This window comes from Mirounga angustirostris, unplaced genomic scaffold (assembly GCF_029215605.1).
Source record: "Mirounga angustirostris isolate CCGP_5_RB_7025 unplaced genomic scaffold, mMirAng1.0.hap1 SCAF_10, whole genome shotgun sequence".
NCBI lineage: Eukaryota > Metazoa > Chordata > Mammalia > Carnivora > Phocidae > Mirounga > Mirounga angustirostris.
In genome coordinates, this window is record NW_026991718.1 from 52,479,610 (window position 1) to 52,502,940 (window position 23,331).

General features: G+C 42.3%; 1 protein-coding gene across 2 annotated transcripts in view; it reads right to left on the bottom strand.

Annotated features, from left to right (window-relative positions):
• The window catches only part of ANTXR1 (ANTXR cell adhesion molecule 1), a 248,972-nt gene that overhangs the window by 17,328 nt on the left and 208,313 nt on the right, over positions 1-23,331 (bottom strand). Inside the window, exon 18 of one of the 2 annotated variants that reach the window (XM_064572414.1) lies at positions 14,128-18,075. The exons of the other annotated variant lie outside the window; for it this stretch is intronic. Coding sequence (XP_064428484.1) covers positions 17,815-18,075 — 261 coding nt within the window. The 3' untranslated portion in view covers positions 14,128-17,814. Of the gene's footprint in view, positions 1-14,127; positions 18,076-23,331 lie in introns of those variants that run through there. 2 annotated transcript variants of the gene reach the window in all.

Consider the following 23,331-nt stretch of genomic DNA (forward strand, 5'->3'; position numbering starts at 1 on the left):
ATTCAAATCAGTGAGAAAGTGAACATGGTGAATGGTGAATGGATAAACGTCCAGACAATGAAGTCTTACTCAGCAATAAAAAGATGAGCTATCAAAGAATGAAAAGACATGGAAGAAACTTAAATGAATATTGCTAAGTGAAAGAAGCCAATCTAAAAAGTCTACACACTGTATGATTCCAGCTATATGGTATTCTGGAAAAGCAAGACGATGGAGACAGTAAAAATATCAGAGTTTTCTGGGGGTTCAAGAGGAGAGAGGAGGCGGAATGAAGAGGTGAAGCACAGGGGATTTTTAGGGTGTTGGAACTATTCTGCATGATTCTGTATGATACAGAGTGGATATGTGTGCATTTGTAACCCAAAGAGCGACCTCTAATATAAACTATGGTCTTTAGTGTTGGTTTATCAGTTATAACAAATGTTCCACACTAATGCAAGATGTTAATAATTGGGAGAACTGTGTTCAGGGAAGAGGGGATATGGGGGAATTCTCCACATTATCTGGTCAGTTTTCCTGTACACCTAAAACTGTTCTAAAAAATTAAATCTATTCATTGAAAAAAGAAAGTGAGTATCAGTTTCTGTTTTGGAGGCAACAACATTAATGGTAGTTGAGACTGAACCAAGCCGAGGTGAGGAGATCTCCTTACCATGAACTGAACAAAGCCCTTTCAGGCAGTTGTGAAATATCAGAACATAAGTCTACAAATAAACAGCTGCTTTAGTGACTGATACATTAATGGGGATCACAACAACTTGACTGCTGATTTTGGATTCTTGCTATTTCCTCAATGAGCCAGGACACAACTGTTGAGTCTCGCTCTATGCATTTGTAGAAGGGCAGGGAATCTGGTCCTGAGACAGGACATTTGATAAACAAACGAGGCAAATTGGAGCTTATTCTTCTGGTGACTGCCAGTGCTGGCACCTTTTTTTCCTTCTGGCACCTACCCGAAGTTCCTGGCATCTACTCTTATTTTTCGTCCCAGGCCAACTGCAAAAAAAAAAGTACTTGACCTCAACTGACATAGAATGTGGAAGAATGTGTATGCATTGAAAAGCAATCCAGGGAGCTGACAAAGTTAATGAATTTTTATAGGAATTCATTCAATACCACCCAGTGAGAGCCCATGCTTTGAATATTTGCTCAAAGGCAATGGGGAAATGAGAACTTGCTTATTACCTCTGGTTCTTGAAAGAAAACATTGTCTCAGATAACGGCTTCCATTTCTATTGTTGAATCTGCTTAAACATTTGGACATGTTGAGATTCTTCATTGGTATGTTTGTTCATTTAACTAGCATTGGTTAACTACCATGTGACAGACACCAAATATATGGGATTGTTACTGGAAAGGCTACACCAATGTATGTTCTACCGTAGTGCCCGAGTGTGGGGGTGAGAGCTCCCTTTTTCTTTTTCCTCCTTACTCTCGCCTGGACAACTCCTGCCCTTCCATTTTTCTCTCTACCCTTTTCTTGCTTTTTCCTGGGAGTTGAGACCTGTCTGATTGGTAAGATTATAAGAACCTTCCATCTACAGACAGTGCTCCTACAGGGGCACAGTCACTATTAATTAGAAGTACTTCTCTTGTATTCTCTTTTCTTGAATCCATCTGAAATCTATTTTTCTTTGCAGCAGAGATAGGAATTTCACCTTATTTTTTCCCCCAACCAGATAGCCCTTTATTAAAGGGCTTTATAAAGTCCTTGGATACTCCACCATTACCATAAACTACAGTTCCATATATTTACAGGTCTGTTTCTGAAAATTATTCTGTTGTATTACCATATACTGGCTATGTTGTCCATTTTCTTTCTTTTTTTTTAAAAAAGATTTTATTTATTTATTTGACAGAGAGAGACACAGCGAGGTTTGAAAGAACACAAGCAGGGGGAGTGGAGAGGGAGAAGCAGGTGTCCTGCTGAGCAGGGATCCCTATGTGGGGCTCGATCCCTGGACCCTGGGATCATGACCTGAGCTGAAGGCAGATGCCTAACGACTGAGCCACCCAGGCACCCCATCCATTTCCTTTTCTTCCTTTTTTTATTCTTATGTTAATCCCCATATATTACATCATTAGTTTTAGATGTAGTGTTCCATGATTCATTGTTTGTGCATAACACCCAGTGCTGCATGCAGAATGTGCCCTCCTCAATACCCACCACCAGGCTAACCCATCCTCCCACCCCCCTCCCCTCTAGAACTCTCAGTTTGTTTTTCAGAGTCCATCATGTCTCATGGTTCGTCTACCCCTCCGATTTCCCCCGCTTCATTCTTCCCCTCCCGCTACCTTCTTCTTCTTCTTTTTTTTTTTTCTTAACATATATTGCATTATTTGTTTCAGAGGTACAGATCAGAGATTCAACAGTCTTGCACAATTCACAGCACTTACCAGAGCACCTACCCTCCCCAGTGTCTATCACCCAGTCACCCCATCCCTCCCACCCCACCCTCCACTCCAGCAACCCTCAGTTTGTTTCCTGCGATTAAGAATTCCTCATATCAGTGAGATCATATGATACATGTCTTTCTCTGTTTGACTTATTTCGCTCAACATAATACCCTCCAGTTCCATCCATGTCGTTGCAAATGGCAAGATCTCATTCCTTTTGATGGCTGCATAATATTCCATTGTATATATATACCACATCTTCTTTATCCATCCATCTGTCAATGGACATCTTGGCTCTTTCCACAGTTTGGCTATTGTGGACATTGCTGCTATAAACATCGGGGTGCACGTACCCTTTCAGATCCCTACTTTTGTATCTTTGGGGTAAATACCCAGTAGTGCAATTGCTGGATCATATGGTAGCTCTATTTTCAACTTTTTGAGGAACCTCCATACTGTTTTCCAGAGTGGCTGCACCAGCTTGCATTCCCACCAAGAGTGTAGGAGGGTTCCCCTTTCTCCACATCCCCGCCAACATCTGTCGTTTCCTGACTTGTTAATTTTAGCCATTCTGACTGGTGTGAGGTAGTATCTCATTGAGGTTTTGATTTGGATTTCCCTGATGCCGAGCGATATTGAGCACTTTTTCATGTGTCTGTTGGCCATTTGGATGTCTTCTTTGGAAAAATGTCTGTTCATGTCTTCTGCCCATTTCATGATTGGATTCTTTGTTCTTTGGGTGTTGAGTTTGATGAGTTCTTTATAGATTTTGGATACTAGCCCTTTATCTGATATGTCATTTGCAAATATCTTCTCCCATTCTGTCAGTTGTCTTTTGGTTTTGTTGACTGTTTCCTTTGCTGTGCAAAAGCTTTTTATCTTGATGAAGTCCCAATAGTTCATTTTTGCCCTTGCTTCCCTTGCCTTTGGCGATGTTTCTAGGAAGAAGTTGCTTCGGCTGAGGTCAAAGAGGTTGCTGCCTGTGTTCTCCTTTAGGATTTTGATGGACTCCTGTCTCACATTGAGGTCTTTCAACCATTTGGAGTCTATTTTTGTGTGTGGTGTAAGGAAATGGTCCAGTTTCATTCTTCTGCATGTGGCTATCCAATTTTCCCAACACCATTTGTTGAAGAGACTGTCTTTTTTCCATTGGACATTCTTTCCTGCTTTGTCAAAGATGAGTTGACCATAGAGTTGAGGGTCCATTTCTGGGCTCTCTATTCTGTTCCATTGATCTATGTGTCTGTTTTTGTGCCAGTACCATGCTGTCTTGATGATGACAGCTTTGTAATAGAGCTGGAAGTCTGGAATTGTGATGCCGCCAGCTTTGCTTTTCTTTTTCAACATTCCTCTGGCTATGCAGGGTCTTTTCTGGTTCCATACAAATTTTAGGATTATTTGTTCCATTTCTTTGAAAAAAGTGGATGGTATTTTGATGGGGATTGCATTGAATGTGTACATTGCTCTAGGTAGCATTGACATCTTCACAATATTTGTTCTTCCAATCCATGAGCATGGAACGTTTTTCCATTTCTTTGTGTCTTCCTCAATTTCTTTCATGAGTATTTTATAGTTTTCTGAGTACAGATCCTTTGTCTCTTGGTTAGATTTATTCCTAGGTATCTTATGGTTTTGGGTGCAATTGTAAATGGGATCGACTGCTTAATTTCTCTTTCTTCTGTCTTGTTGTTGGTGTATAGGAATGCCACTGATTTCTGTGCATTGATTTTATATCCTGCCACTTTACTGAATTCCTGTATGAGTTCTAGAAGTTTTGGGGTGGAGTCTTTGGGGTTTTCCACATAAAGTATCATATCATCTGCAAAGAGTGAGAGTTTGACTTCTTCTTTGCTGATTTGGATGACTTTTATTTCTTTTTGTTGTCTGATTGCTGTGGCTAGGACTTCCAATACTATGTTGAATAGCAGTGGTGATAGTGGACATCCCTGCCGCGTTCCTGACCTTAGGGGGAAAGCTCTCAGTTTTTCCCCATTGAGAATGATATTCGCTGTAGGTTTTTCATAGATGGCTTTTATGATATTGAGGTATGTACCCTCTATGCTTATACTCTGAAGAGTTTTGATCAAGAAAGGATGCTGTACTTTGTCAAAAGCTTTTTCTGCATCTATTGAGAGGATCATATGATTCTTGTTCTTTCTTTTGTTAATGTATTGTATCACATTGATTGATTTGCGGATGTTGAACCAACCTTGCAGCCCAGGGATAAATCCCACTTGGTCGTGGTGAATAATCCTTTTAATGTACTGTTGGATCCTATTGGCTAGTATTTTGGTGAGAATTTTTGCATCCATGTTCATCAGGGATATTGGTCTGTAATTCTCCTTTTTGATGGGGTCTTTGTCTGGTTTTGGGATCAAGGTAATGCTGGCCTCATAAAATGAGTTTGGAAGTTTTCCTTCCATTTCTATTTTTTGGAACAGTTTCAGAAGAATAGGTATTAATTCTTCTTTAAATGTTTGGTAGAATTCCCCTGGGAAGCCATCTGGCCCTGGGCTTTTGTTTTTTGGGAGATTTTTGATGACTGCTTCAATTTCCTTAGTGGTTATAGGTCTGTTCAGGTTTTCTATTTCTTCCTGGTTCAGTTTTGGTAGTTGATAAATCTCTAGGAATGCATCCATTTCTTCCAGGTTATCTAATTTGCTGGCATAGAGTTGCTCATAATATGTTCTTATAATTGTTTGTATTTCTTTGGTGTTGGTTGTGATCTCTCCTCTTTCATTCATGATTTTGTTGATTTGGGTCATTTCTCTTCTCTTTTTGATAAGTCTGGCCAGGGGTTTATCAATCTTGTTAATTGTTTCAAAGAACCAGCTCCTAGTTTCGTTGATCTGTTCTACTGTTCTTTTAGTTTCTATTTCATTGATTTCTGCTCTGATCTTTATTATTTCTCTTCTCCTGCTGGGTTTAGGCTTTATTTGCTGTTCTTTCTCCAGCTCCTTTAGGTGTAGGGTTAGGTTGTGTACTTGAGACCTTTCTTGTTTCTTGAGAAAGGCTTGTATTGCTATATACTTTCCTCTTAGGACTGCCTTTGCTGCATCCCAAAGATTTTGAATAGTTGTGTTTTCATTTTCATTGGTTTCCATGTATTTTTTTAATTTTTCTTTAATTTCCTGGTTGACCCATTCATTCTTCAGTAGGATGCTCTTTAGCCTCCATGTATATGAGTTCTTTCCAACTTTCCTCTTGTGATTGAGTTCTAGTTTCAAAGCATTGTGGTCTGAAAATAGGCAGGGAATTATCCCAATCTTTTGGTACCGGTTGAGACCTGATTTATGACCTAGGATGTGATCTATTCTGGAGAATGTTCCATGGGGACTAGAGAAGAATGTGTATTCTGTTGCTTTGGGATGGAATGTTCTGAATATGTCTGTGAAGTCCATTTGGTCCAGGGTGTCATTTAAAGTCTTTATTTCCTTGTTGATCTTTTGCTTAGACGATCTGTCCATTTCAGTGAGGGGGGTGTTAAAGTCCCCCACTATTATTGTATTGTTGTCGATGTGTTTCTTTGCTTTTGTTATTAATTGCCTTATATAATTGGCTGCTCCCATGTTAGGGGCATAGATATTTACAATTGTTAGATCCTCTTGTTGGATAGACCCTTTAAGTAGGATATAATGTCCTTCCTCATCTCTTATTACAGTCTTTGGTTTAAAATCTAATTTGTCTGATATAAGGATTGCCACCCCAGCTTTCTTTTGGTGTCCATTAGCATGGTAAATGGTTTTCCACCCCCTCACTTTCAATCTGGGGGTGTCTTTGGTTCTAAAATGAGTCTCTTGCAGACAGCATATCGATGGGTCTTGTTTTTTAATCCAGTTTGATAGCCTATGTCTTTTGATTGGGGCATTTAGCCCATTTACATTCAGGGTAACTATTGAAAGATAGGAATTTAGTGCCATTGTATTGCCTGTAAGGTGACTGTTACCGTATATTGTCTGTGTTCCTTTCTGGTCTATGTTGCTTTTAGGGTCTCTCTTTGCTTAGAGGACCCCTTTCAAGATTTCTTGTAGGGCTGGTTTTGTGTTTGCAAATTCCTTTAGTTTTTGTTTGTCCTGGAAGCTTTTTATCTCTCCTTCAATTTTCAATGACAGCCTAGCTGGATATAGTATTCTTGGCTGCATATTTTTCTCATTTAGTGCTCTGAATATATCCTGCCAATCCTTTCTGGCCTGCCAGGTCTCTGTGGATAGGTCTGTTGCCAATCTAATGTTTCTACCATTGTAGGTTACATATCTCTTCTCCCGAGCTGCTTTCAGGATTTTCTCTTTGTCTCTGAGACTCGTAAGTTTTACTATTAGATGTCGGGGTGTTGACCTATTTTTATTGATTTTGAGAGGGGTTTTCTGTGTTTCCTGGATTTTGATGCCTGTTTCCTTCCCCAAATTAAGGAAGTTCTCTGCTATAATTTGCTCCATTATACCTTCTGCCCCCCTCTCTCTTTCTTCTTCTTCTGGGATCCCAATTATTCTAATGTTGTTTCATCTTATGGTATCGCTTATCTCTCGAATTCTGCCCTCGTGATCCAGTAGTTGTTTATCTCTCTTTTTCTCAGCTTCTTTATTTTCCATCATTTGGTCTTCTATATTACTGATTCTCTCTTCTGCCTCATTTATCCTAGCAGTTAGCACCCCCATTTTTGATTGCACCTCATTAATAGCCTTTTTGATTTCTACTTGGTTAGATTTTAGTTCTTTTACTTTTCCAGAAAGGGTTTCTCTAATAACTTCCATATTTTTTTCAAGCCCAGCTAGTATCTTTAAAGTGATGATTCTGAACTCTAGATCTGACATCGTACTAATGTCTGTATTGAGTAGGTCCCTGGCAGTCGGTACTACCTCTTGTTCTTTTTGTTGAGGTGATTTTTTCCATCTTGTCATTTTGTGCAGAGGAGAATAGATTAATGCGAGAACAAAATGCTAGCAGAGTAACAACGTCCCCAGAAAATATACTCTAAACAAATCAGAAAAGACCTGAAGCAGTGGAAAAAGAAACAGAAAGAGAGAAAAAAGAAAAAGAAAAAAAAAAGAAAAAGAAAAAGATAAAGATAAAAACAAACAAAAACAAACAAAACAAAACAACAACAACAACAAAAAACCAGAATGGGATCAAATATGATCAGGCTGGTATATAGATCAGTGCCACACACTAGATTTGGGGTGTATTTTGGTCTTTTAGAAGAAAGTGCCTCCCAAAATTTTAAAGAAAGAAAAACTTATATATGTACAAAAATAAGGGTTGATATGATGAAGGGATGGAATATGACTGTAAAGATGGAAATTATAAAAAATTTTATAAAAGGAATTGATAAGAAGTTGTTTGAAAAAAGAAAGAAGAGGATTTAAAAAAAAGAGAAAAAAGAAAAAAAAAGGGAGAGGATGTGATCAGGCAGGGGAGTAGAAAAAAACCATATACTAGAAATTTAGGGTATATTTTAATCTGTTAGAAGAAACTATCTCAAAATTTTAAAGAGAGAACAACTTATATATATATGCCAAAAATACAGGTAACTACTATGAAGGGATAGAATATGACTTTAAAAATGAAAAGTAAAAATGTTTTTTAAAAAAAGGGATTGATAAGAAGTTGGTTGAAAAAGGGAAAAGAGGGCGCGCCTGGGTGGCTCAGTCGTTAAGCGTCTGCCTTCGGCTCAGGTCATGATCCCAGCATCCTGGGATCGAGCCCCGCATTGGGCTCCCTGCTCAGCGGGAAGCCTGCTTCTCCCTCTCCCACTCCCCCTGCTTGTGTTCCCTCTTTCGCTGTCTCTCTCTGTCAAATAAATAAATAAAATCTTAAAAAAAAAAAAAACTAAAAAAAAAAAGAAAAAGGGAAAAGGAAAAATTCAAAAAGAAAAAAAGACAGTTAAAAAAAAATTAACTTTGAAAGACTAAAGAATCATGGTAAAAAAGCCATGAATTCTATGTGCAGTATTCCCCTAGCGCTGGAGTTCTGCCGTTCTCATTGATCGGTAAACTTGGTCTTGGCTGGCTGTTCTCGCTCATCTTCTGGGGAGGGGCCTGTTGCCGTGGTTTCCAAATGTCTGTGCCGGAGGCGGAATAGCCCCGCCCTTGCCCCCTCCCGGCTAAGTAATCTGCTCGGGTTTGCTCTCCGGGGCTTTTGTTCCCTGCGAGCTTTCCGTACAGCTTTGGAGGCGGAGAGTGAAAATGGCGGCCTCCCAATCTCCGCCCCGGAGGAGCCGAGAACTTGGGGCCCCGCTCCTCAGTGAGCCCCCAGAGAAAAGCCGTCAGTCACTCCCGTCTCCCCGGTCTCCGGCCGCACTCCGTGCTCACCCGGCCTGTGACCGCGCGTTTCTATCTCTGGCTCACGACCCCGGGTGGAGTCTCCAAACCCAGCAGAGCCCTGCGGTGCACTCCCGCGCGGCTCCTCCCGGGGGAGGAAGGTGAGTCTCCCCGGATCTGCCGCTTGTTGGGTCCCTGCTGGAGGAGCAGGGGCCCGACTGTGCCGCGGATCACGGTTTATGGCGACCCCGAGCAGAGAACCCGCGCCTGGGCTCCGCCTCTGCAGCCGGCTTCCCTGCTCCGTTACCTGGGAGCTCTGCCACACTCAGGCACACCCGGTCTTTCTGTGACCCCGAGGGTCCTGAGACCACACTGTCCCGGAGGGTTCCACCCCCCGCTTAGCCACCAGAGTGAGGTCCCGCAGCGGAGCAGACTTTTAAAAGTTCCGATTTTGTGCTCCGCGGCTCTATCACTTGCCAGACGTGGCCCACGGAGGCCCCTCCCCCGCCGTCTATCCTCCCGAATATCGCCTCGGATTCACTTCTCCGCACGTCCTACCTTCCAGAAAGTGGTCGCTTTTCTGTTGAGAGAGTTGTTGCTATTCCTTTCTTCAATCTCCTGTTGAGTTTGTAGGTGTTCAGAATGGTTTGATCCCTATCCAGCTGAATTCCTGAGAGGAGACGAAATCCAGGTCTCCTACTCCTCCGCCATCTTGCCTCCCCCCCTCCATCCATTTCCTTTTCTAATTAAAACTTAGAATCTGCATTTGAAATTACTTAAAAATCTTGCTAGATTTTTTTTTATTGGCCTTCATTTGAATTTGTAGATTATTTGTGAGAGAACCGATATCTTTTCAGTATTAAGTTTTCCCATTCAGGAATGTAGTACCACTCTCCATCTATTGAGGAGAGTTCATAAAATTTTATAGTTGTCTTCCTATAGATTTTGTACATCTTTTTGGTAGGTTTATTTCTTTTGAATTTATATGTACAATTTACATATAAAAATATAAGTATATAATATGATTACATATAATTTATATATTTTTTCAAAATATAAACATGTATAGTTTTATATATTTTTTTCTATTATGAATGGATAGTTTTCTGACTGGTCATGATGGTTATTGATGGTGCTGATGATGTACCTGGCCAACTCACTGGCCTCTTTTATTAGTTCTAAAAGTTTTAAGTTGATTCTCATGGAATTTTTAGGTAGTCAGTGATACTCTCTGAAAATAATGACAACTTTTTTTCTTCCTGAAATTTACAATTGCTTTGTAATTTTGTTTGTGTTATTGCGCTGACTAGAACCGAAGGTGAACAAGAATGGTGATGGCTAGAATCCTTTCTTGTTTTTTATTTTAAAGAGGCTACTGCTAGTGTTACATGGTCCTCGGTTCTTGTCCCAGACGCACCAAAGAATTGGAGATCCGAGACCAGAACGGGTAGATAGAGTTTACTGAGTAGATAAGTATACTATACTTTCAAGAGTGACAATAGCACCGCGGAGCTCTAGCTGGATCCTTTCAAGCCTGCTTTGTGTACAGGTCAATTTGGCCTTGATAGACATTTTTGATTGACAGCTGGTGGTTATATAACATTTTGGTTTCTCCGCATGTGCCTGCCCATGATGCATTGCTATAATTGTACTTATTTATGTATTGTATATTTTTGAGGGTCTAATGAGCTTTTGTTTGTGACCTTAAAGGTACTATAGGGCAAGTTGCACCCTTTGTACGCATGTTCACAAGGAAGTCTCCTTGTGGCTTTTGAGCCAGCTCTGTATATTTCGACATTAAGTATGATGTTTGTGTGGGTTTTTGCTGGATACCTTTTATCAGGTTAAGGAAGCTTTTTTTTTTTTTCCCATATTCCTAACTTGCTAAGGAAATTAAAAACTTTTTTTTTTTAAAGATTTATTTATTTGAGAGAGAGAGAATGAGAGACAGAGAGCATGAGAGGGAGGAGGGTCAGAGGGAGAAGCAGACTCCCTGCCTAGCAGGGAGCCGGATGTGGGACTCGATCCCGGGGGACTCCAAGATCATGACCGAAGGCAGTTGCTTAACCAACTGAGCCACCCAGGCGCCCCAATTAAAAGCATTTTTAAAAAATAATTTATCAGTTACTATTAATTAGAAGTTAGAAAGTATATCCTAGACATAGTGCTGGACAGAATCACTTCTTGTTTTTATAAACAGTTTAAGAATAAATAATCATTATTTATCTTTTAAAAATTTTATCTTAATAATTATCTTTATTTTTATCTTTTAAGACTCTCCTAAAAACAAATATCGAATAGGCTATAAAAACATTGAGCTAAGCATCAAAACCAAGTCTCAGCAGGTAACAGATGGAGTGGGTAGGGCCTGCTCAGAGTGCGCATGTGCTGTGGTACCTTTGGGGCGGCCCATGGAAATGTCCGGCAAGGGGTGGGCGGGAATCAAATTCTCCTGGACCTCTGCAGGTCTTATTCCTCATAGCAGTGATTACATCATTGGAAGAGATACAAATGTAAAGGAGTCTGAAAGTCTGTTCAGCCTTATTGAAACACAGGAAGCAAAAGCACGGAAATTGAACATGTGTTACACAGTTACTAACCACGTGTCTGTGTGAGCACCTAAAGATCACTACACCCAGGTCTGCACCAAGAGGAGAGAAGGCAGTCAGTTGAGGCATTAGAAAGGGATATTTGTAGCAAAAACTTAAATGCCTGTTTGAAGCAGGAAAGAAAATTTATCTTCCTAAAGAGATGACTTGAACCCTCCTCTCACCTTCCTTTATGTCCTGTTGTCTTCGCTTTCACCCTTCGGAGCCTGACTTTTGAATCGCTGGGCCACAGGGGCAGAGACAGAGGCTGCTTCCCCTTTGGAATCCACCCCAGCTGGGGAGAAGCCCGTTACTGCAATTTCAGATGCATGTCAGAGCTTCTGCATCACCTTAGCTACGAACCACTTTTTGCATTCATGTGGAATATTTATCTGTTTCTACAAGGTCTTGGTTGGAAATGCAGATTATCATTAATTTCCAGTCAGTTTCTTACAGAATCTAAAGGTGTCCAGTAAATACTTTCAAGAGTAAAACTAAGCAAAAAGACAGGCGCTCCGTCTCCTGCAGAGTTGGGGTGCGGCTCACAGGGAGGGGAATGTCAAAGTGCTTGTATTGTTTAAAAAAATGTGAAGATAGATGGCTTTAAGTTTTCCACGGCTTTTGGGGATGCATTTTTGAAAGGGGCTAGTGATGGGTGGCTGAGAGGTCTCTTGTCTTATGACTTCTCTTTCAGAAGAAAATGAATGTTTTCTGGACTCTTAGCACTCATACCCAACACTTCTTTACTTTTAAAATGTTTTGCAAGAATGCAAACCACTTCACTACACAAAGGAAAATGTCTTTTATGAGTTGCATTTATTTTAATGTTTATAAGCAACTAGTAACTAAAGATGCCGGTTAAGCTACTGAATGTGCACAATTAAACATCTTTTTAAATTTATGATTTATTTTAGAGAGAGAGAGTGCTCGTGTGTGTATGGGGCGGGGAGGGGTAGAGGGAGACAGAAAGGGAGAGAGAATCCAGCAGACTCCCCGCTGAACGGGAGCCCAAAGGGGTGGGCGTGGGTGGGGGGGCTCAATCGCAGCCTGAGATCAAGACCTGAGCGGAAACCAAGAGTCAGATGCTTTATCAACTGAGCCACCCAGGAGCCGCTAATTGAACATCTTTTAACAGAACTTTGTTTTGAGCTCTCAAGTGACTTAGGCAGAATTTTGTTAGCTGTTGCTGTTGCCTTACAAGTACATTGTGAAATGATATTTAGAAGTAAATAAAGGAGATGTTGCACAGTTTCAAACTCCAGAAATTAAAACGGTCCCACTTTTAGCAGAGAAGGAAGAATTTATATAACTGACCATTTGAATGTTGAATAAAAAGGAGAGGCAATTATACCTAGTGGAATTATAAGGCTTCTAATTTGTTTAGGTATAAATTTGATGAAGACATGGTGGTTCAAGCCAACACAATACAATTGTAATCAGAATAAACCCATCTGTTTTGCACATGCCAACTCTATAGCTCCGTACCCAATGCTTGGTTATTGTAAGCACTTGTTTGCAATGTATTTAGAAGGCCAAAGTGTTGTATTGGTAGTTCTACACCTAAGTGAGACTCCAGAGAAACACATTTATCTGAGGGCAGAAAATTGGATATAGTGATCTCCTGCTCAAGGTCACAGTCAGCACCTGATCAATGACCTTATTTCTGTCTGTAATGGTTCCTTTGTTTATTCAAGTTAATGCAAGTTAATGCATTGGAGCGTTGATCAATGCAAGTTAATCATTGGAGCGTTACTCTGTTGAAGTGATTTCATGAGAAAGTTGGTTGGTAATATAAGCAATATGTAGGATTTAAAAATTCTTCATATGATAGAATAAATATTTTTTTCCATTTCTAATACTTGCCTTATTTTATGTTACACTTAAATACAGCTGAAGTTAATTTTGGTGTAAGGAGTGAGGTAGGGCTTCAAGTTTTCTTTTTCTTTCCAAATTGCTAGCCGGTTATCTCAAAACCATTTAATGATTAAGCATGTAATTTAAAAATGTGCCTGTGCCCAAAAGGCTATTAAAAAGTAAATACTATTGCAATCTTGGAAAAAGTCATGGCATGAGTTTCTGTTTGCAGTTGGTTTTATTCCAATTAAGATGCATTCAACGCTTAATGGAGACTTGTGAAAAAAAAAAAAACAGACTCAGGAACTAGTAAGAGACACTCAGTTACCTACAAAAAATTTAAATGGAGGAGCTGAATCGAAGCTGCTAAGAAGAATAAAATGATTTGTGTCAGAATTGCATAGGTAATAAAAATATTTTGAGGTGTATACAGAAGGAAGGGTATTTGCTTTCACATGATCTGTAACACTGCCTGGTTTCTTTTCCTTTCTTTATTTTTACAGTTTTATTTATTTATTTTTTAAAATTTAAATTCAATTATAATTAACATATGTATTATTTGTTTCAGGGGTACAGGTCTGTGATTCATCAGTCTTATATAATACCCAGTGCTCATTACAACACATAGCCCCCCCAAGCAGCTGCAAACCTCTGGAGTCCTTGCTATGTGAGTCAAATCAGTCACGGCCACAAATCTTGTGACAGGCAGCCAGCCACAATCCTAGCTGATCCAGGACATTTTTTTCTGTGTGCTTCTCTGTCTCCACTTTTTACTTTATATTTTTATTTAGCTTGGATTACCTTTTAAATTTTAAAACTGTTATTAGAAATAAAGAGTATTTTGAATGTTGGACAGCTGAAGAAAAAAATGACAGTAATCAAGACAGTAAAGAGCTTAGGGGAAATATAATGATTTGAGAAATGCAATTTAATTTGCGTAACAACAGTCATTTTATTATCATCAAGATGTTAAGCACTTGAACAATCTACACTTTATTTTCATAACAAAGAGACGAATAACCAGTAAAAGAGATGATTTTAGGAATTTATTATTTTTTTAAAAAAGCAACTTCCAGAGTTTGTCATTGTGCGGGGTTAGCCCAGTCTCCTATAGCACGGTACAGTGATAACTGATTTTTTATAACAATGACTCACTGAAGATCCATAACTGTCTTCTGAATTATTGCAGAAAGAAGAAAGGACTAGAAGAAGAGTTTAATGTTAAGTGTATTTAAAAAATCATATTCTAATTCTTTTAAATTGGTTATCCAAGTATGATAATATAATAGAGCTCAGATAACTAGAAAAGGCAATTGACTAGAATACCCCATTCCCATCTGGTGTGCATTAACAGGCTTTTTACTGCATATATCTTTATATAGTTCGCAAGCTAATTCAACCCATTTTACACAGCATTAATTGTTTTTATTGAGTTGGCATTGGGCTGAAACTTGCTCACTATGTCATAATTATTACTATCTTTTCTAGTTCTTTGGTGGATTTTTCTCATCTGACAGTGTTTGGACTCTAAGTGTTTATGAGACATCAAAATCATCTCGGCCCGTTATAGTGATACTTACAATGAGGTTACCCATGGCCAGATATCCAAGTCTATTAATTAATTTGCCGACCTGCTCTGTTCTTGATCTCGGTCAAAGAGAGAACTTTTACAGTCTCCCTGGAGTATGTGCAAAGCTCCAGGCCAGAAACTCTTTGTGAGCTGGTCTTCAATGGAGAGGACCACGGAACTCAACGTTCTTATTAATGCTGTGCAAACAGGGGTCTCGTCATTTTGGTAACTATTTGTACATTTAGAAAAGCAATACAGTCTTGGGAAAAACCAACAAGCACAGCTTGGTAGAATAACCTGCCATGAAATATCATTGGCTTTATAATAATTTACTACAACCGTTCTTTTTATTCACACTGGATAGGAAATGCTTCCATCTAACACATGGAATACGAATATATACAACAAAAAGTTGGCTTTTATTAAAAAAAAACTTCACAAGGACAATAACATGGGGGTTGAAAAAATAATTTTGTGCAGTTTCCTGATCACGATCATATGTCTGCTGCCTTTTACAGGGAATGATACAAGTGCCGGTAGATTTTATAAACCAGTCCAAGAATTTTGTCTGTACTAGCCTACTATTGCCTTATTCGTAGAGTCTAGAAGTTTCACCTTCTCAACTGTAATTCTAAATGACTAGGGATGACATGATGAGTCCCTTTTAAGGACAAACCCTGCTAATCCTCTTGGAAATCAGCATATATTTGCAGTTCCCTATTCATCCGAAAGTTCACCAAGACATCGTGGAAACTGCACCGGGCTTCTCACTAATGTGCTGTTGAGATCCCGAATGGTGCCCGCCATCTTGTACAATGTCTGCATCTTGGCTTGAACTTTCTTATGGCCGCAGTGAGTGAGGCGGCAGTGGTGTGGGGTGGACTGTTCTGTACTGCCAGCAGTCAAAACAGTTGCCATGGGCTCAACGTCTCTATGCTGTGAGCCCGGGGAACCCATTCTCCTATGGAATGGTTTGCTGGAGTCCAGCAACGTCACTGCAGGCAGCTGAGACATTGCGGCCCCTGCTTCATGAGGGACTATACTAAAGAAGAAGCCTCATGTTGTAAGAACAGACAATACAGACCAGGTTGAGGGGGTGGCAAAGGGAGGTTGCTTTCAAAAGTCCTGGAAACCATCTCTGATTTTACCTCTGTGAGAAGGCTGGGCATTTGGAAGTGGCAGGTTGGGAGAAGGGCTGGGTCTGAGGTACACTTAGAGACGTGTCAGTTTGGCATCGGCCCTGCAGATTTAGTGCCTGTGGTCCCCGACTAAGGCACTCTGCTGAGACCTATGTTCCCCTGACTGTACCTTTTATGCCCAAGGATTCCCCATTCCTCCATCAATTCCCATTTGTTTCTGCTTTCTAAAGTGGGGATGGAAAATAGGGCTCATCTCTCTCTCAAATTCTGACTGAGGAATGGTGGCTCTTTGAAGTTGTGATGTGAGGATTGTGAAGAAATTGTTGGGCTCCTTGGATAGTGCTGTGATTGATGGGCAATGTCTGCCATGGCTACAAGAATTGGTGTTGACGGATTGATGAGCAATGTCTGCCATGGCTACAGGAATTGGTGTTGACGGAATGTCTGTGTTCTAAGTAAGGTACAAGAATCAGGCTGGCTTGATGGGTTCTTGAAGGATCTTTGGAGAGCATAACTCAAAGCACTGAGGTTATATTTATTTTATATTCTGCTTTGTTCCAGAAAAAATTTAAGACTTTGAGCAGTTTGGGAGAGCAATTTTAAGACCTGTGGAAAACTGGAGGGGAAGATAATTTTGAATAGGGTGGTGCAGGAGGCCCTCTGTTTTCATGCGGGATGATGAAGCCCAATGTTTAGAAAGTGATGATAGGGCTTACTGATGACAACAGATTCAGAAAGACTTGGAGGAATGGGGTGGATCCCAGGCCTGGTGGGAGTTTCAGGCAGAACATCTAGTATATTCCTCCTGGGTTGACAGCTTATATTTATGAGTATGTTGAAAAGCCAAGGAGAAATACATTTGCATCTACGCATACGTGGCTTTTTTTGTGGTTAATTAAAGAACGTGGAGATGGTTTCCATATTATGTTAGGACCATTGTCCCTCAACTCTACCTAGAAATCTCCAGTATACAACTTTACCAAGAAAGAAAGAAAGAAAAAAAACCAGTGGGATTGTATGGTAGGTGCTAGAGATGCCATTTTGGGAAGATCAACTCATGTTTGTCTCTGAAAAATGGGATCAGTCACTTCTTTATACTTCTTAAGGGATTTAAACTGAAGCCTAATCTGGATTTTTAACATGAATCATTAACAGGTTGCTTTCAACAGTGCCACTGTCTGTTGATTAGTGGACCATGTCGGGCCAAAGCCAGCCACCTCTAGCTGCTGGTGGCCTGTGGGTTTTAGAAACTGTCTGATGCTCTCATCAGCACTTGCCAGTCAATGCACACACCTGATTTCACTTACACAGCAACGTGGCAACATACCTTTTTCCATCTGTAAACACCTGCTCTCTTCCTCACTTGGAAACTGGGAGAATTTGAAAGGAAAGTAAGGCATATGTTTTTACTCCTTTGCAAATCCCAGGTGAACATGCTTTTGGAAACCTGTCTGATGTTGAGTTTCTTGCCACAATGGGGACCCCAAGCTTTTCCCCAAGTTGTAGGCAAAGGGTTTTCACCTTCTTGGGTGAGGATTCCTTGGTTCCTAGGCCAAGGGTCCAGGGCCAAGTGATGGATATGGAGTGGAGGAGGGAAGGCAACATTTAGAAACCCAGCAATGTTATTTCTCATCCATCGACTCTGCGTTTCACCCTCAGAGAAATGATTTTCTTATTGGTCTCCATGAGACACAATCCCATTTAAGAGCATCTCAGCAGTTTCACTGTCTCTGGAACCTTCTAGAGGTGATGGCTGGCTATAATTGCGACTGTAGGTGCCTCATCATTTGTTTTCAGGCATTTCAAAATTTCTATTTCTTTCTGCTGATCACAATTGTTGATGTATTGACATTACAAACCAATTTTTAAGGTGTGTGTGAAGGTCAGTGGGCTTTATCACCACTCATTTCCAAAGCAGAAGCCTCCCCTAACTGGAAAGGCTTATTCTAACACCACAGAGGAGCCTTCTCCCCAAAGTTTCTAAGAGCCCAGAGCATGAACTTTGGGTTCTAGACAGAAGGCCTAGGAGGAGGTCGGGAGGGGGGTGGTGCCCTGTTGGGAGGTGGAGCTTGAGGAGGAGGGGGAAGGATGGAAGGTGGGGATGGAATTGGAGGGGTGGGAGCACTGGGGGGTGGGGGAGGGCAATGAGGAGCAGGAGGCGGGGGGGTGTAAATGGGGGCAGGAGGCGGTGAGGTGGTGTGGTAGGCGTTGTTGAGGGGGTACTTGGCAGGCTGATTGTTCTTGACTCTGGTGAAGTTGATACAGCGCCCCTGTAAGAGAATCAGAGAGAAGGAAATGTGAGCTGATGTTGGCTGTTTACAGCAGGGCAGGTGGGAGCAGTGGGCAGCTTGAAAGAGATATGTAGGAAGCAGACATGATGTTTACGACAGTGCTCTCCTGGCAAACGGTAGAACTTGACAACAAATAAACTCCCCATTTCCTTTTTTCTGGGCTTACCGTGTTGTAAAATGATTTGTTAAAATTCATTTTCCTGGACGCTCTTTCTCAAAGAGGAGGGAGAGGAGGGGACTGACCTTAACTGGACGTGTGGGGTCAAGCTGTCTACAGAGGTCATCAAATTTCATCTCAACAGCCTTGCCAGCCAGGAACTGTTATCAAATGTCCTATTTCATAGATGGGGAAATTGAGGCTCAAAAACATTAAATCTCTTTCCCAAGGCCACACACCTGTAAGAGGTGGGGTTGGTGATTCAAATCCCAAATAGGCTCCAGAACCTCTGTTCTTCCTGCTACACTCTAGTGTCTTCTAAAGCGGGGGGGGGGGGGGGGGGCCCTCCAAATTTTTTAAACAGAACTTGTTTCAGCTGATTTCAGTGATCCTCCCGGAGGCAGGAGCAGGTTAACACCATGAGCTTCTCCTGTACTGTAATTCGAGCTGAGTCAGTCTGTAATCTGCATTGTCACGAATGTGGCAAACTCGGGTGATTCTCATAGGCATTCATGCGGTTGCCTCTCCCCAGCAACTTTTGCCCCCTTCAGCCGCTGGTGCTGAGTAGTGACTTAAGGAGGGAGCTCCCCCTCCTGCTGTGAACAAGATACCAGTCGATACAGCCCCCCTCCATGGCCCTGCCTTCCCCGAAGCTCTGTCAGGAACAATTTCTCCTGCCCTTGCTCTGGTTGGGGCAGTCCCGCTTCTTCCAGATGCTGCTGCCCCTGCTCAGGCACGCTTAGGTTCTTAAGAAAATACAACGTGGGGACATTTAATTGCAAAGCAGACATCTACCCTGAATTCTGCTTTTCCCCCATCCTTCCTGGGGACCTGACTGGACAATGCAGAGCAGATACCTAGAGCCCCTACAGCAGTCTCTAGAAAGTCCAGAATCTGCAGGCTGCCCTACGTAGCCCTCTCTCCTTTGTGGTGTCACCTCTCAGCTCTTCAGAGTCAGTCCTGCCGGCCCTGCCCCCCCAACAGATGACATTTTCCTTCCGGTGCCTGTGCTCTCTTCACTTTTGGCATCAGACCCTCCTGCCTTGCCTGGGCAGGGTGTGGACCACCCTTGTGGGGTCCTAGCCTCCCTCCAAATTTCCCGGACCTGCAGGGCACCTTGTTGTCCCCTCTACTGTGTGTCCTGGGTGCCTGCAGAACTCCCCCCCAAAGAGGCGGGGTGGGGGGCATGCCTTTGAGGCTGCCCTGTCCCTTTCCCCCTCTCCTGCTCATCTTAGACCAGGGCTGGAGCTGGTGTGTGGGTTTTTCCCAGCTTCACCCTCCAGGATGGACGCCCATCCTATGGCATCTGCTCTGGCTGCGATATGTCCAGAGAGGCTGGAATTTCCCTTTTCAGGCCTTTGGAGGAAGGGGCCGAGGGAGAATGAAGAGGGCGAGTCTGTGGAATTTAAGGCACAATCAGCTGTAGGAGATACAAGTGTGTGATTTGAGACGTGGCTTGGGCTGAGAGTCATAGCAGGGACGCCATGCATGTTTGTGGGAGACAGTAAGGGCTGAAAGGGCTGAGCCAACCTTGCCTCACATGCACACACCCCACTCATCCGAGTCCTGTCAGTCTCTTCCCTCCATACATCTTTCCCTGATGACTCCAGCCTCCATGTATCCTTTGCTTCTGTCCCTGAGTTCTCTACAGTCAATGCCACACAAAGAAGCCTGCAAACTATAGTCTGTAGTTGTTTGATTGGTGAATGCCTTGCCTCCCTGACCAGATGAGAAACTTCTGGAAGGCAGCAGCCTTGTTTTGCACTCTGCTGCTCCACTATTGGTTTAGGAATTACAAGGCCATATTTAGATGCCAGCACCCCATTCCTCTGAGTGTGCATTTCATGAGATTAAAGCAGGGCCTAACCTTGTTAGGGGCCCACTAACTGCGGAAATAAGTTCCTATCTTCTCATGGCATTGCCCAGAACTCCCAGATCAATGCAAAGCTTTCACAGGTTAGGTTGACTTTGTAATCCGGTGCTGTAAGTTCCCAGTTGTCCAAGCAGCCCTCTTTTTTTTTTTTTTTAAATATTTAATTAATTTATTTGAGAGAGGGAGGGAGAGAGAGAAGGAGCAGGGGGAGGGGCAAAGGAAGGGGCAGAGAGAGAGGGAGAAGCAAGACTCCCCTCTGAGCAGGGAGCCTGATGTGGGGCTTGATCCCAGAACTCCAGGATCATGACCTGAGCCGAAGGCAGACGCTTAACCGACTGAGCCACCCAGGCGCCCCCTAAGCAGCCTTCTTTTATAGTTGTTAGAAAAAGAGAGACACCCAGCCACCATCCCTCCCACCCACCCCCCCCCCCCACTCCAGCAACCCTCATTTTGTTTCCTGACACTGGGGAGGGTATGTGCTCTGGTGAGCACTGTGAATTGTGCAAGACTGTTGAATCACAGATCTGTCTGTACCTCTGAAACAAATAATGCAATATATGTTAAGGAAAAAAAAAGAAGAAGAAGGTAGCGGGAGGGGAAGAATGAAGGGGGGGGAAGTCGGAGGGGTAGACGAACCATGAGAGACGATGGACTCTGAAAAACAAACTGAGGGTTCTAGAGGGGAGGGGGGTGGGAGGATGGGTTAGCCTGGTGGTGGGTATTGAGGAGCGCACGTTCTGCATGGAGCACTGGGTGTTATGTACAAACGATGAATCATGGAACACTACATCTAAAACTAATGATGTAATGTATGGGGATTAACATAAGAATAAAAAGAGAGATAACAGGCCTGAAATGGAGTCACCTGTACTAATGCCCATGTCAGCAAATCAAGACCCAATACCTGACCTAATTGCAGTTTCAAAGTTTCCCAGAAAAGTAATCTTAAACCTGTCAGTCTGGACTTTCCTGGTCAGCATTAGTGAGGTAATCTGCCTGACAGGCCCCTTCCAACCCCACAGAAAGATGAGGTAACCCACTCTTTCCTGTCCCTGCCCCCTTCTGCTTATAAAAGTCTCCCATTTTGTACAGCTCCTCAGAGCTCCTTTCTATTTGCTAGATGGGATGCAGCCTGATTCATGAATTATTGAATAAAGCCAGTAAGATCTTTAAATTTTATTTAGTTGAATTTTGTTTTTTAACACAGCTCTATAAATCTCAGCCTTGGGAATAGTTTATTTATAATTCTGGATAAAACTCTTTCCTTCAAGAATGTTAAAGTCCTAATGATTACCATCTGTGATAAATTCCTTTAATGGACAACTCAGAGTTGGGATTTACTGTACTACATATTCTGCCCTTTGTTCCTAGACATGCCAAGTCAGACAAAGAGACTCAAAAGATTCATTTCCTCTGAAGATGAAGGAGAATTCTGGTCCTGAAGATGGAGCTGCTGGTGCCTGGGGCCAAGCCCCATATGGCTTCAGACTTCCCTGAGGGCTAGCCATCCCATGGCTCCCTCCCTGGGTGGAAGGGGGGGGTGGCGCACAGTAGAGAGAGGAGGCATGCTAATTCAGAGCCTGTTTACTTATTTCACATACTTAATGCTAATATTTTTACCAGAGGCTATCTTGTCCAGAGACAAAGTCAGGATCTCCCAGCCTTCTTCTACCAATACATCCGTTCATAACCCAGATTAGGATCCCCAGATGTCTTTAAGAAAGGATCCACAGAATAAAAGATGTTCTCTCACATCTATCTGTCAGCTGTGGAGGTGGGGGATGGGAGTGAGGTGGGAGAAAGACCTCCTTAGGTCAGTCCCTCCAGCTGCCGTCATGGCCTCTTGGCCAAAGCAACAGAAGGATGGGGCGGGGTGGGGAGGGAGAGAGGCAAGAAGCCCCTTTCCTGTGGTCAGTAATAGTCCAGGGGTACACTCATGGGTCTCCCGCTCCAGAGCACTAGGCTATGGTTCACTAGATACCCCAGCCCACTGGAGCTGAGCGCAGTAGCCCGGAGCTCTTAGTGAGCAGCCAAGATGGGGTGGGGGGCCAGCTCACAGTCTCCTCCATGTCCCGACTCTGTGACATGGGGTGGGGGTAATAATACTGCCTGCCACTTAGAGTCATTAGGAGGATTAACTTAATCAATGTTGATGAAGGCCTTGGAACAGTGCCTGCCACATGGATTTTGTAAATGAAATTGAGTCGAGATGGAGAAACAGATGCTCAGACACAATAATGACCTTGTCCAGGGTAGGAAGGCCAGTTGGAGGGAGTATCAGGTTTTCTGACTCCTAGTTTAGTGCCTTCAAAGTGAGCTGCAGACTAGAGCCTCCACACTCCACACCTGGCTTCCATAACAAAGCTGGTATAGAGGGGGAAAATGTAGCACTGAACATGTAACTGGAGCTGTCCCAGAGCCCTCTGTCTTACGCACTTTCTCTACCTTCCTGTGGCACACAACTCCTGTACCGATTCTTATAGGACCTCCCACCATGCTTTGCACACACAGTTGACTGATGATGCATCTACACATATTTATCATCCTGAAGAAAGGTGCAGACTTGGCATAAACAAATCCCTGGGGTCAGTTACAGTAAAATGCAATTAGGACTTCAGGGAGGGGTGTGGCTACAAATTAAGCTTTTAAAACCTGGAACCAGAAGAGCCAACACAAACACTATAACACTTAGACCATATAATTGGCCTGAAGATCAGTTTACACGACATCATTTTTTGCTTGTGAGAGGATAATAGAAAGGCCAGATGTTCTCAGTGTCATATATGCCAGCAAATCTGCACCAGTGTTTGCTTAAAAGGTTGCTAGGACGACCGGAGCTCTCAGTTCGTACACTGGTCTTTGTAAACCAGTTAAATTCTTTGCAGGATTGTTTTTGGGAGGTTTGATTTGGATCCAACATTTGGCTTTGACCTCAGTTTACCTCGGCTTGCTCATTTACAAAGTACGAGTGCCAATTATTTTCACACATTAGCAACAAAATACCCTGGTTAAATTCTAAGAAGAAAATGCAACAATATCTCCTGCTAAGTGGTGGCTTAGCAGGATGCTAGGTGGCTTTTCTCCTAGGCTGGAAAGCGCCATTTTGATTTGAATCTAATGATGTTGAGAGGATTATTAGAAATATCTAGGCACATCATTTTTACTCATTATTTTCACTGTACAGAAATGAGACTGAGGACTCAGG